General features: G+C 44.6%; 1 protein-coding gene across 4 annotated transcripts in view; it reads left to right on the top strand.

Moving 5' to 3' along the window:
* Positions 1-9083, top strand: part of CEP68 (centrosomal protein 68) — a 29467-nt gene extending 20384 nt beyond the window's left edge. For all 4 annotated transcript variants that reach the window (XM_065589692.1, XM_008172385.4, XM_008172386.4 and 1 more), the window contains 2 exons: positions 1370-1539; positions 8653-9083. In XM_065589692.1, the coding sequence (XP_065445764.1) occupies positions 1370-1539; positions 8653-8703 (221 nt within the window). In that variant the 3' untranslated portion in view covers positions 8704-9083. The remainder of the gene's footprint in view (positions 1-1369; positions 1540-8652) is intronic.
* Positions 9084-13787: the final 4704 nt, after the last annotated feature.

The following is a 13787-nucleotide window of genomic DNA, read 5'->3' as shown; positions in this document are numbered from 1 at the left end:
GCAACGCCCCTTCCTGTCCTGAAGTTTGCTGGTAACAGACAGTAGCAGAGCTTGATTTCTTCTGTAATGATAAGGTCACAGGGTTGGCCGCTCTCTTTTCCCTTCTCTAGACTGCTTCTGCGCCTTCCTCTCCTCTAATAGCATTGGCAGGTGGTGCAGCCGAGCTGCTCCAGGCATGGAGCGCTCTTTGCCCTTCCCCTAATGCATGATAGCAGCAGCAGGAGACATCATAGTTTTGGTTCTACCTCCGTTTCCATTTCAATGCTTCGGTTTTTGTATTAAGGATTTGATAACCCTGATGTGGCAAACTCTCCGTGGATTGGGCTGTAAATCTTGTGCCGGGAAGGGACCATTTAACACGAGTAGGAGGAGGCAGAGAGGGCTTTAAGCCTCCATTGCATCCTTTGAATTCTAAACGTGGCCCCTGGTGCACCTTAGAGCTACAGCACCTGAGTCTGTACTAAGTAAGGACTTGTTTGAATAGACACCTGTGGGCCACTCCAGCAGCATAGAATAGCTGGAGCGTGTCCCTAGGGGCTGTGCACAAGGGCAGCCTAGTGCCTGTGGTGGCAGGAGAACACCCCTGTGTCAGGTGGATTTCCCTGGTGGGGAGACACACCTGAGGTCACACTCTTTAAGCTGCCGGAGCTGTCAGGGGCCAGATCAGGACCCTTTTCTTTGATCGCACGTTGATTAGATCTGCAGAGAGAGAGAGAGACTAGTTGGTTTTTAAAGTCAACTTGTGTTGGAGCTATCTTGGCTCCAGACAAAGGCTTGGGGGAAAGGGGGGAGAGAAGGGGGCTACTTGGTTGCTATAAGGAGGATCTAGTAGCCGCTGCATCATCCACTTTCCTGTGGAATAGACGTCAGGGTGTGTAAGCCTTCAGGAGCTTTGGTTTGGGATTCTATTTTCTATTGGTTTGTTTTTGTAAAACTTTGCACTTTTAAAACTTTAATATGGGGGGGTGCACTGAGTAGAGAGCCATCAGCTGTGCCCACAGACATGTATGTGAATAGATCTTTGAAAAATCCTCCACTGCCAGGGGGAATGAAATCTAGCTGGAACTTTGTTCAAAGAGATTTAAGTTTTTAAAATGATCTGACTGCATGCACAGTTACCGTATGTGTATCTCTAGACCTGGGGGAGGTGTCAACTTGGGGGTCCCCAAACTTTTTTCTATTATAACATTGCATTGTGGTATTGAAAAGGTGGTGAACCACTGCACTACAGGCAGCATTTCTAGAAATGCATGCTTAGATTTGCATTACAAATAAATCTGATAAAATGTAGATGGAACACTCCCGTCTGCTTTCTGTGTTCACTATGTAGAAGTTCCATGGTAATAAAAATGATACTCTTACTTGTTAGTTTTAAAGGACACCCTTGGATTGATTGCAAAACAATCAGAAGAACTTGAAAGCCATGCAGAACGTTTGTATGAATCGGTTTTGGCAGCTACGGATACCATTGGGGGTGACAGCCTGATAAAGGACAGTGACACGCAACAAACGGTTGCTGAGGCAAAAGAAGCCAAGTGGGTAAGCAAAGGACTAAAATGTGAAAGAATATCCCTTCTTGCATTGGTTATTTTGACATGGTGATACTCAGGATAAACATTTGAATTAGCCCATTCTGGAAATCAGACTTATCTGTGTGATTAAAGACCACGTTATTTTGGAAATTCCAAAACCTTAGACCCAGCCCCAAAGGGGACTCCGAAGTGCAAAATCACGAAGGGTCCTGCACTCTTTTGCTGAAGGGAATGCAGCAAATGAGAGGGGGAAAGGTGGCAAAACTTGCCATTGACACAAGATCAAGATTTAACAAGTAGGTGAGTGGGCAGCAGAATGCCGCAGATGAAGTTCACTGCCGACAAATGAAAGGTGATGCATGCTGGAAGGAGTAATGTCAGCTATCTGTATGCTGGAGGCTAAGCTAATGAAACCACTTAGCAAAAAGACTTGGGCATGCTCTCAATGAAACCTCTGCTCAATGTGTAATGACAGTTAAAAAAGTAAACAGTGGCAGTATGTGTAACGTATGGGATAGAAAATATTGTCATGCCATTCTATAAATTAGTGGTCCACCCTAAACCAGAATACTGTGTTTCTCAAACAACATACTGGCAGCAGACATAGAAATAGTTCAGAGGTAAATGACAGTATTGATTACAAGCATGGAGAGACTTCTATGTGAGAAGAGATGGAGAAGATTTGGGATTGTTTTTGTTTAGAGAAGGGACCAGTAAAAGTGGATGTGTTAGAGAGGCACAAAAATGATTGGCTTAGAGAAATAAATCAGACGCTCTTGTGTGCCCTTCCTCATAACACAATTAAATGTTCTCTTGTTCTTAACTTGAAAAATGACAGGTTTCAAAGTGATAAAAGCAAATAGTGTTCCACACAACACATAACCAACCTGCGGAACTCCTTGCCACAAGAATATCATAGAGGCCAATTATAGGCTTCAGAAAAATCATTAGACATTTCTGTGGGTAAAGAGAACATCCACAGTTACATTAGATCAGATGCCCAACATTTTAAGGCATAATTCAAAAACTAACAGATTGGAGCTAGGAACCTGTGGGCAGGTTGCTCCGTTATTGTCTGCCACAAGGTTTCTTGCACCTTTCTCTGAAGCACCAGATAGTGGTCATTGCCAGAGGCATGACATAGGACAGAATGGGTTACTGGTTTGAGCAGGAAGGGCAATTTCTATGTTTCTACATGTGGCCTTCATGAGTGGGGGCCACATGGCATCGTCCCTGGGGCTACCATGTGTTTAGTTTTGGGTGGTGAGGGAAAGCCACTACTACGTAAAGCATGCTCCTTCCCAAGCCTGGCCAGAAATCTGCTGGGAAAGACAGCAGAAGTTAGTGCTAGTCACGGGATCAGTAGCTCTCCCTTCCCAACATCTGCAGCCCTTGGAGGTTGGGGAGGGAAGGCTCAGGCACGACAGGGGTAGACGGTTGGGGCACAGCCCGTAGAAAGCTGTGTTCCTTGTGGGGAAGGCACAGAGGGGCCTGAGAGCTGCTTTGTCCTTGCGAATTACCCAACTTCCACAGGCTTAAAGCCTGACTTAACCATGGGTTTTGGACTGTGCCGAGTTAGAGCAGCTGCTACAGGCCCTCACCGGTGGAGGGGAGAATGTGTTAGATTCTCAAGGGATTTCAAACTACTGTTTCCTATTGGGGTGGCAAAGTAAAGCGTCACCACCAGCAAGCAGCTTATGCTATGAAACATTGAGGTCTTTCGCTGTGGGCAGTATTGCCAAAAGATCAGCGCTGGACAATCAAGAAGTATTTTGTTTAGTTTACAGGGACTTGGATTCATTCATATATATAATGTTCTCACTGTAAGACTTGTGAGCTATCCTTGTTCTGTAGGACTTGGTGTTTAAACAAGCCCTACCTGTGACAGTTGCGGGTAGAACACTGAAATTTAAACTCATGAGACTTTTACCTCACAAACATTAAAAACACGTGAGACGACTTATAGGCATTGAGCTTCAGAGTCTCTGCATAGGCTTTAGCGTGCAGACACGCTCTGGAACAGCTAGCGAACGTGGTATCTTCTCCCAGTCATCTCCCTGGTAGTTAAAGAGGAAATTCTTTGCCTCTTCCAATATAATGTCCAACAGATCGTTATCTTTATAGAATTAACCTTGTCAAGGGCGCAGGGAGGTTGAGGTCTTAGCAGCGTGCGAGAGATGCTGGTCAGTGGCTCCTTGTCCTGGGAAGTATCATGGTTTTCCCTCTGGAAGATGCATTTTTTTCATGAGTCAAGCAGGATGGGTCAGTTTATAGGTTGCTGGCCCGGACTCAGGAAAGCTTGGTTCCATTCCCAGCTCTGACAATGACTTGCTGTGTGACCTTGGGCAAATCACTGTGCCTTAGTTAGCTCTTTGGAATAAGGACTGGCTTTACTAGGTGTTTGTACGTTGCCTAGCACAACATGTCCTGATCTTGACTTTTACCAGCTGCACCTCTATGTGTTACTGTAATGGAGCATGACAAGAGTGCCCAAGATTTCAGAGAACTATTGATTAAACTGGTCCAATCTTGCAGTCAAGACTCGCACTGAGCTGTGCCTGAGTCAGGCTGCGGGATTTGGTCCAGAGTGAATGAGAGGATTAAGCCACTTCACTGTTACAATAACACGGGCTGCCAAAGCTGTGAACCAGAGGGAGCTGCCCAACGCTTGTACCTAGGAGACCATAACCCAAAGCCAGCACAAATGACTTGACGTTTAAAAATGAAGCATTAGCGGCTAGCATAGAGGGATTTGAACAATAGATAATAGGCTCTCTAGCTTGGCAGCAGTACACAACTTTCTCTAGGGGACTCTTCCTTTGCCTACATCCTATGTGTTTTCTTCTCCATCACCACTTTATGCTAACCGAATGGGATAAACATTCACAGCAGCGTATGGGGTGTAGCCTTGTGACTCCTGCTGTTGTGTGGCCAGAACTGTGTTAAACACCCCACTCCTAGAGCCATTCAGTTCATTTGTTTAACCAAATCCACGCAGCCTGGTGGGATTGTCTCCTCGTTATTGGTCCTGGTTGTTAACAAGGCTAGTGGGTCTGAGCAGAATTCCTGCTATTTTTGTGGCCTTCTACTGTTCCTGTGTGAGGATGTGCCATCTCCTCAGGAATAAGAAGGGAGAAGCATAACAGGAGTGGAGAATATTTACCAGCTGGGAGAAAGGGAGATGCAGCAGCCCCTGGTAAAGAGACGACGTTAGGGCTACACTTGACTTTTACCAGCTCTGCCCAATTTAAAGGGCCACACTAGGAGAAAAGTTTCTGTGGCCTTGACTCAGTAGAGCATTTCTCTTGACTTCAGTGGCACTTAAATGCTGTAAGAGGGTAACCCTGCAATGGGTGGAGTGGGAGGAACCAAGTATTCCCCAAAACAGTGTGGTGTCTCCCACCCCTACATCACACCATGCTTGTTTCTGCTTTAGTTCATGTGCTATTTCCACAAACTAAGTTCTATGGCTACGAGAGAGTTTAACCCTATTTTGCCCCCTCTGTGGTGTGTGAGAAAGGGGAAGCGGGGGGAGGTAATTATTGTACCCGTCCCTAAAACTTGACAAGTGTCCTTTTTAACAGTCTTGAAGCATTAGAAGTGCGGCTTGCTGCATGTTGCATAACAAACCCCTTGTGTGCTGGTGGGGTTATTGCCTGCAGTGCTCACACTAGGAGTCCTAAAATTATATATTATTAAATCCTTAGGAGATTTAACTTAAATCCTTCCCTGGCGACTTTCAGTAAATGCTTGGAATCCAGCGTTTCAGTGTCTGTCGGTGCTAGGACTCTGAGGTAAAAAGTGATGACAGCAAACACACCTCTTCTCCCAGGGTACATGGACAATTGAATTTTTAGTCGGGTTTTAAGAGGTATTCACGAACACAGTTGTCCATTCTAGAGCTGGAAGGACAAACACACATTTGTTGCTAGTCCAGTTTAACCATGCTGCGGCGTAGGGAACAAACCTTTGTGTCTTATCTAATCTAGAATTTACATGGTTTAAGATGACTGACAGTTGAGATGCAGGTTTTCCCTTGGGGCAGTGTTTACTTTGTGAGGTGAACAGCAGAACTGTGCTGGAAGCAAAGAGCTGGTAGAAGTGCGGTGTCGGTGAGAAACTTTCCTCCACTTGGTTTTCTGATCCTGAGCAGGCTTCCCTGTTCAATGTTTTTCAGCAGCCTGCTCCCTCCTGCCCTGGGAGGAGGATGGCAGTTCTGGGGCAGAGGGCTGGGTGAGAAGGGCTTTCTTAAAGCTCTTGGCAACAGCGGGCATTCCAATCTAGTTTGCTATAGTTGGGGTTAGACAACCATTTTGCTCACCCAGCAAGAGGAAATTCAAACCCAATCAAAAGCACTTGCTCCCCCTCTTCCCAGTCTCTCAGAGCCCTGGAGTGTCAGGTGGCAATAGACGGCTCCGTCTGCCTGATCTAAACCTGGGCGGAATGGGGGACAAAAGATGGAGAAAGGCCATTTCATTTTGGGTACCTGGCCCATATCGCTCTGAGGGTGGGCCTCTGATGGATGGAGACGGCTGGGGGAGGGAAGGGGGCTCTAATCCACCTAAAGAAATCCCTGTAGCCTGCTGCAGGGCCCTTGTTCTGTGGAGTTTGGAGGGGAGGAAGGAGGAGGCCTGGTTACTCCTCACACTCATTGTTGATGACCGCTACCAGAGCCGGCTTACATGGGAATCAAGTGAGGAGTAAAGACATTCTGTTGCCCCTCTCTCCTCCCCAATACTCACTCTTCCCCAGGTGTCTGGACTGCCTTGGCCCTGGTGCCTCCCACATGGAACAGGCCTCCTAGCTGGGCGGAGAGGAGCCTGTCGTCTGGGTGCACAAGGTAGCAGAAGACGAGCTGAGCGAAGGCGGCTTGGAAGGAGAGCTCGGGTGGATGCCAGAAGCCTAGCCCAGCCAGTTGTAGGGGGCAGAGCTGTATGCACCAGTGTGGATAACAGGACTCTGTTTTGGGATAGACCCTGATGTTCTGGAAACTCTCCAGCTCCTGGAAAACGTGGTTCTTTAGATAGTTCTTGTAGCCAGACAGCTGATATTGCTTAGGCCATGTCTACACTTGGAGCACTTTGCTGATGTATCTGCATTTACACTTAGGGTCTTTTGCCAGCACAGTTATCAGTCAGGGATCCCCCTTCTTCACACCCCTGACTGACACATCTATACCAGCAGATGTTTGTAGGGTAGACGTGGATTTAGGTGGAAGAACAGGTTGCCTCTAGGGAACAGAAGCATGACGCATGGACTTGGCTGATCTAGCAGCTAAAGAGTGAGTAACATTTTGGAGAAGAGGGACCTCAGACCAACATGAAAAGATTTGGTCTAACATTTCTAGAAATCTTTGATAACTCCCTAGTGGGCAGATACTGAGATGTTGCTCTTCTTTCCCCTCGCTGCCCCCTTTTCTCTCCTTTGTTTTTCCATCCTCCTGCCTTGCTTGCTCTTTTTCTTTACCTTCATTAGCTCTCTTCTTGGTGCTTTTATGTCTATCGAAACATTTGACCTGTGTGTATGCCACTGACCTAAAATTATGATCAGTTTTTTGAGCAGGAGGATTGAATCTGTACAGTGAACTGAAGAAAATAAGTTTCCTAGACCTATTGAGCAACTCTGAGACACAGAAGTGGCGTTGCTGAAATATACTGTATGTGCATATGCTTATAATGCAAATGATTGATTGCCAAAACATACCCAGTCCAGTAATCTGTCAGTACTGTTCTCTTTTTCTTCTTCTCTGCTGTTCTCCCCTTATCGTTTTTTTTTTTTTTTTTGGAGGGGGGGGATTCCCCCCCCCCCCCCCCCCCGAGTAAAATATATACATTAATACGGAGCAGCATCTCAGATTTCTGAGCAGGGAGGTCAGGAGGTCTTCTTGCAAAAGGCACAGAAATGAGACTGAGAGATGAATGGATGTTGAGGCTGCCCTTATTGGCAGAACGTTGTTGTTCCAAATGACACTCAGAATAAATTGGGCTCCAATTATGAGGCTCCAAACGTGGTAGCTTCTTTGTGTGGGTGTAGGTGGTACCTGTCTAAAACAATCCCAGCCTCTTCAGTACATCGACATCTCAGCCTTAAACTGTAGAGGATCGAGTCAGCATGATCTTGTGGTTAAGGCACTAGCCTGAGACTTCTTGTAGGATCTTGGGCAAGTCGCACTTGCCCTGTGCCACAGCTCCCCATCTGTAAAAGAGGGTTCTTGATCTTGCCTACTCTTTGGGGCAGAGACTTTCATTCCATGTGTTTGTGCAGTGCCTAGCACAGTGGAGCCCCAGTTTCAGTTGGGACTACTTGGGGTATGTCTACACTGCACACTAAGCCTGGTCTCCAACTCAGGTTTGAGCCCAAGCCCCCTTCCATCTACACACAAATCAGTCTGATTCGGGTCAGGAAGAACTCAAGAGCCGAGTCCTAGGACCCTACTAAGGGAGGGTATGTCACGGCCTGAGTCCCACTGAGATTTGGGTCCAAGCCCTTTCACTTCAGTGTTTGGGACAGCTCAAGCTGCAGATGTGAGTCAGAAGGTTGGTGTGGACAGTATGGACTCGTTAGCACAACTGTAAGGTCTGGGTCCAGCAATGGTAAAACCTAGGTTTACAATGCAGTGTGGATGCTCAAGTGCTGGCTTGGCAACCACAAGCCCAGGTCCTGGATCTGGGTTTACAATGCATTTTGGACATACCCTCGGTGCTGCTCTGATGCACGTAATACTACTATCGTAGTCAGTTGATGCCTGAATTTCACACACATGGCTCTGAATCATTTGCCTTCAGTGACATGCTTCAAGCTGTTTTCTTTGCAACACAGTATGGTGACAGTCATGCTAAGAGATGCATTTCTTTAGCTACTGACAACTCAGCTTTTAATCTATAAGAAGATATCTAACCTAACCTACTTTTGCTGTTTCCTTTTCAACTTTAGTTGCAAACAGGAACTTGCTTCCTTGAAAGCTTTTAGGGAACAAGAACTTAGCAAGGAACAAGCGATAAAAGTATAACACTTTATTCTTCAAAGATGTACCCAGAGATTATTACGCAATACAAACATGGCTTTTCTTTACCTGGACTGCAGCCAGCCAGTGGTAATTAGCTCTCTCTTTATATTTCAGGTAATACCTCTAGCAGAGATGGAACTTGTCAGCCAGTCTTTGGAGGCATGAAGGATGAGATGCAGCAAGGCACTCTGAGCAATAACATTTTCAACTTTTATAGAAATGTCAAAGTGAAATTGATTACTAAGTACAGTGCAACTTGGCAATACTGGGATGCTTTTCATCAGTTTGTGAAGTAAGAGCTGTTGGTTACTGTGTTTTTATTTAAACTAGTCCTGCAGTTTAAGTTGTTGTTGTTGTAGCAGGTATACAGGCGCTTTTCAAACAAGCGCTCACGGATATTTTCAGTTGCTTTTCCCTTTAGAAGTTGCTTGTTCCATTTAACAGTGTGTAATTGTCAGGAACCACCACCCTTTTAAAAGGAGTATTCCAAACACAGACCCCACATAACTTGTGATACTTCATTTCAAGTAAAGCTGTGTGGTTTATTTTATTGTTGCATTTTTTTTTTTACTTTAAAATTTGGCTCTGGGATTTACTGATAGTAGGACTCTCTTCAGCTCTCCTGTCTCTCAGGATCATACTAAAACACTCTAGTTCCTATTTCTGTCATCAACCACTGAAGCAGATTATGTGCACATTCAAATGTAGTTTAAGTGCGTTATGTCTGATGCAAAAAGGTCAAAAGCCCTTTGCTAAGTGATACTTAGTTCAATATGCCAAAAGCTTTGAGTAGTTCTTCCAGATCTGCTAATCTTCTTAATGCAAATTGATGTTTATAAAACACCATGACAGAGAGGGCTAGTGTCATAGCTGTTAATTAACCAACCATTGCACTGATTTCCCTTTAGCAACTTATGATGCTTTTCTCTCCTTTTCTTTGAAAGCAGTAATGGTTGATGATAGTTAATTGAAGTAAATAAAAAGTTGACTCATCTAGTAAGGGGGAGTGCAGGGGGAGAACGTATGCCCTACAGGACACTTATTGACATTTTTCTAGTGCATCACTATCGTATGGAGATGCTTTTCCCCTCCTTCCACTGTAACTGGCTGTTGAGAACTAAGCTACCTGCAAATGGTGAGAGGCCCCAAGGGGCAAAAGACCTCTGCAGTAGAGCTGGACTGGGTGGAAATAGAGGTCCAGAGCAAGGGAGAACCTGGCAAGGGAGTCAGATGGCATGGGGGACAGGGCCCTTGGGATCATGAGACCCTGACCAAGGACCTGGATTGCCTGGGGGTGCTAGGCCAGAGGGATGATGGAGGGTGCTGAAGCACTGGAATGGGTTACCTAGGGTGGTGGTGGAAGCTCCTTCCTTAGAGGTTTTTAAGGTCAGGCTTGATGAAGCCCTGGCTGGGATGATTTAGTTGGGGTTGGTCCTGCTTTGAGCAGGGGGTTGGACTAGATGACCTCCTGAGGTCCCTTCCAGCCCTGATGGCCTATGATTCTATGTATATTCAAAAACAATGTTTCTCTGAGGCTGCTTAGGTGCACTGTCCCATGAAATAGTCCCGTTTATCAACTTTACTGAGCTAACATGGAATTGACAAGAAGCAGGTGCAGACATCAAGATTGAGTAATCCTTATGCTACTCTTGCCCGTGGCATGAAGAAGTGAAGAGGATGGCTCGTGGGGACTACGTTGAATGATGTGACTACAGATCTTTTCCGTTTCCCGATAAGAGGAGAATACTTTAAAAATATGAAAGAAAACCAATGTAAGGTAGAGATCACTAAACATCAAAGGGTAGAGTTTGTGCTATGCCCCCTAAGCACAGCCCAAGCAGCAAGGAGGGTGGATGGTGGATTTAAGCTGCTTTTGCTTTACCTGGATTCTGGGCTAGGGTTCTCCAGCATAAGTTAAAGCATCCTCAGGGCCTGTTCAAACTATAACTCTCTCCCTATAGCTGTCTACATGCTGATCTCTAGGAGCATGGCTGCCCCTTGCAGCCCCTGATAAACAGCTGGTGGAGTATGATGGGGTAGGCCCAGAAGCACCCCACAAGAATGCAATGCTTTTGTGAAGGTTTCATAATCTGTTGGAAAACTTTCTGTGCTATGAATGGTAAAGGGCATGGTAAAGTTAGTCCCACAAGCTGAAGGTCTGTAACTCCAGCTCAGAAAGAAAAGGCTTTTATAGCACTGAAGCCCCAAAAAAGACACATGTTGTAGCCTTGTATTTAACAAATCTTCAGGTACCTTTGCTAAGTTTGCAGATCTTTAAGGCACTGAAGAGCACACAAATCGCCTTAGCCTGATCAAGTACATTGATGAGCTGTTTTGAGACATCAAAGGTGACCAGCACAAGAACAAAGTGTTATGAAAAAGGGTGTAAAACTAACAAGTAAATTAGTCCTGAAAGGGATTCCCTTCTTCCCCCACCCAGAAGGTGGCTTTTCTTTTTCTTGTAGTCTTGGAAATATCAATTCTTCATTTTCTTCTTGGTGTGGGAGAACACCTCTGAAAGCCAGACAACTGGAGAAGTGCTCAGCCCTTAACAGAAGGAGCACAAGGGTCTTTTCTACTAACTGTTCAGGTGCTTGGGTAAGATTTTTCAAGCACCCTAAAATCCCTTCTCAAATGCATATGTTTTCACACTATAGATGTTTTGACCCTATTTGGTCTAGTGATAATCTCTCTGAGAAAAGCTAGACAACCTAAATTTAGTGCATGGGAACATGTTTAAAAAAGCAACTCAGCTTTATGCATAACAGTGCCAAGGACACTTTTCCTTTTGCACAAACCTTTTAATAGGTGCCGTAAGGTGTCCAGAAGGATTTCAAGTATTGATACTGTTCCAAAACAGAATTTTTTTTAGTCAGTGGTTCTAAGCAGGCTGCAACCAATTAACCACTGACATTGTTATTCAACTGCATTTAAAACAAATTGACTGCTGTTATGTAGCCATCTTCAGAGCTAATCTGCTTTGGTTCCCCATCCTCCATTCTTGTAAAGATACTATGCAGAATGGAAGTTCAGTTTTGTGTGGCTCATACATTAGTGGTAGAGGAAAACAATACTGTATACTTGAAAACATCTAAGAATTTCCTGTTTCCTAAACAGTAGCCCTGTGTTTGTTACATGATAGTGAAAATGTTAAGGCAGAGGATGTTTGTACAATCTGTGCTTACCCTGGGCCAGACAAATACAGCATTTAGTGAATATTGAAGTGGGTTAGTATATTAATTTATGCTCTAGAGGTTACAGTCAGCTCTTCCAAACTGAGAACTGGGGCAGAGCTCCTGATTGGAGCACTCAGGAAAAGGAACTTATTTTTAGTAAAGTTAGCTGGTAACTGCCCTGGCTTTGAAGGAAGAAGAAAAGTCAAGTTTTGTTCAGTTTAATCTGAAATTAAGCCATGAACATTTTCCTCATCAAGCAAACATCTAGAGCGTAAGCATTTCATAAATAGAAAGATGAAATTGAGGCAGTGCAGTGGCCAACAAGATTGTGTTGACCAACACAGCTGTTTGAGCAGCTGAGTGCTGAAACAGCACTATTGCTTATCGTCTCAACTACTATTCTAGTTGTGTGGTAGCCACCTCCTTAGGCTGTCCTAATCACTAGAGGTGCTTTTCCTCAATTTATGCTGAGGAAGGAGTGCAGCTGTTGAGGTGTAGGGTCACCACTAGTACAGAAGGATAGAGAAACAAGCTATACTTAAGTAGCACTAAAGCTCAGAATGGAAATGAAATAAGAATAGGATACTTACAACTGCTGACCATTTAAACTTGTAAGTCACTTACAGCCCTAGATTTCTACAATTAAGGTGCAGACAGTGGGGCAGCAAGAGGCAGACCAGCTTTTAGTAGGAAAAAAACAAGCACAAGGGGGCAAATCCTCTACCTACAAATGTAGGTACCACCCAGAAGTCTCACCATGGGCCTCCAATGTATGATTTGGAAAGACTTTTTGAATTACTTCCTGCTTAACAAAGTTATCAGCTGCCTAAAAATCTACTGCCTGCCTATTGAAAAACAGTTGGTTACTGACAAGGCCAGTCAATTATTTCACTGTCAGATTTGCAGTGACAGTAGCTACAGGCTTGAACAGAGTCCCATTGTATGGGACAGCTCCACTCTCCAAGGTTTAAGGAAGAACGTTTCAGATGTCTGCCATACAGGAGCAGAAGAGAAGGGCTGCCTATGACATTTTAAGGGTTGGGGAAAACAAGAAGGAATTTGATCTCTACAACCTCAGCTCTTATGTTCCTATCTCAAATCATTTCCCAGAAAGTTAGTGGAACAGTTGTTGCACTGTTTGATAAGACTTTGGGCCTAATCATTTCCTACCACAACGTGGAGGGCAGTCAAACTCATTTGGCATCTTCCATCTCCCTCCATCCCACTGACACCTCCCATTCACACTGCTTTTGTGAGGAGGGCCTTAGCCAGTGTCCCTCATTTTGTCAATCCCCCATGGTACAAGAGTTTCCCTGTTCCTTGTGGATCATTGCAATGAGATTACCTGCCTCCAAAACCTTCTCAATTTAGAAGTCAGATGGTCAGAAGACAACAGATACATCACATTAACAGATACTGCCTGCCAAAAGCCTATAAAAATAATCAAGTTCAACAGCTAGGAATGTCGGTTTCTCATTAGGCAGCTTCTCCCACCAAACTATATCCCATATTAATAAAGACTTTCAAATGTCTTGTATGTGCTACCTGTAAGGCTATTTGTCTAGCTAGGAAACTAATTCAGCTGGATCTGGTAGTAGTGGGATTAGAATTCTATCCCTTCCAGCATTTCAAGAGGGGAGCAGTGCAAGCAGTATGAGATTGAAGTTTACATGGTGTTAGAATCCATTTAACCACTCATTTTAAAAAACAAATCAGTAGGGCAGGCCTGTAATGTACTCGTAGTTGTAGCTTTGGTTTTGAGGAAGCTTGCTTCCTACCTCTGCTGCTAAGCAATGGTAGACTCCTAGAGTTTGAACTGAATCTACTGTTCTGTTCTTCACTCCTCACTATTCTCCCTGCCCTAGATAGATCCCTAGTCAGATCTTTCCTTAAACTTTAACATGCACAGTTGCACCACCACATGAAGATGAAGTTCACTGCAGCATGATTTAGCAAAACACCAAAGACAACTTAATGGTGTAGCCCAAGTTGGTTTTGCAAGACTTATTACTATATATGAACAGTAGGGTTTTGGATTGCATGTAGCAGGCAGCTTGACATTTAGAAATAAAT

The sequence above is a fragment of the Chrysemys picta genome, chromosome 3 (genome assembly GCF_011386835.1).
Source record: "Chrysemys picta bellii isolate R12L10 chromosome 3, ASM1138683v2, whole genome shotgun sequence".
NCBI classification, from domain to species: domain Eukaryota; kingdom Metazoa; phylum Chordata; order Testudines; family Emydidae; genus Chrysemys; species Chrysemys picta.
The sequence above is the reverse complement of the archived record's forward strand: the minus strand, read 5'-3'. Positions and strand labels throughout refer to the sequence as shown.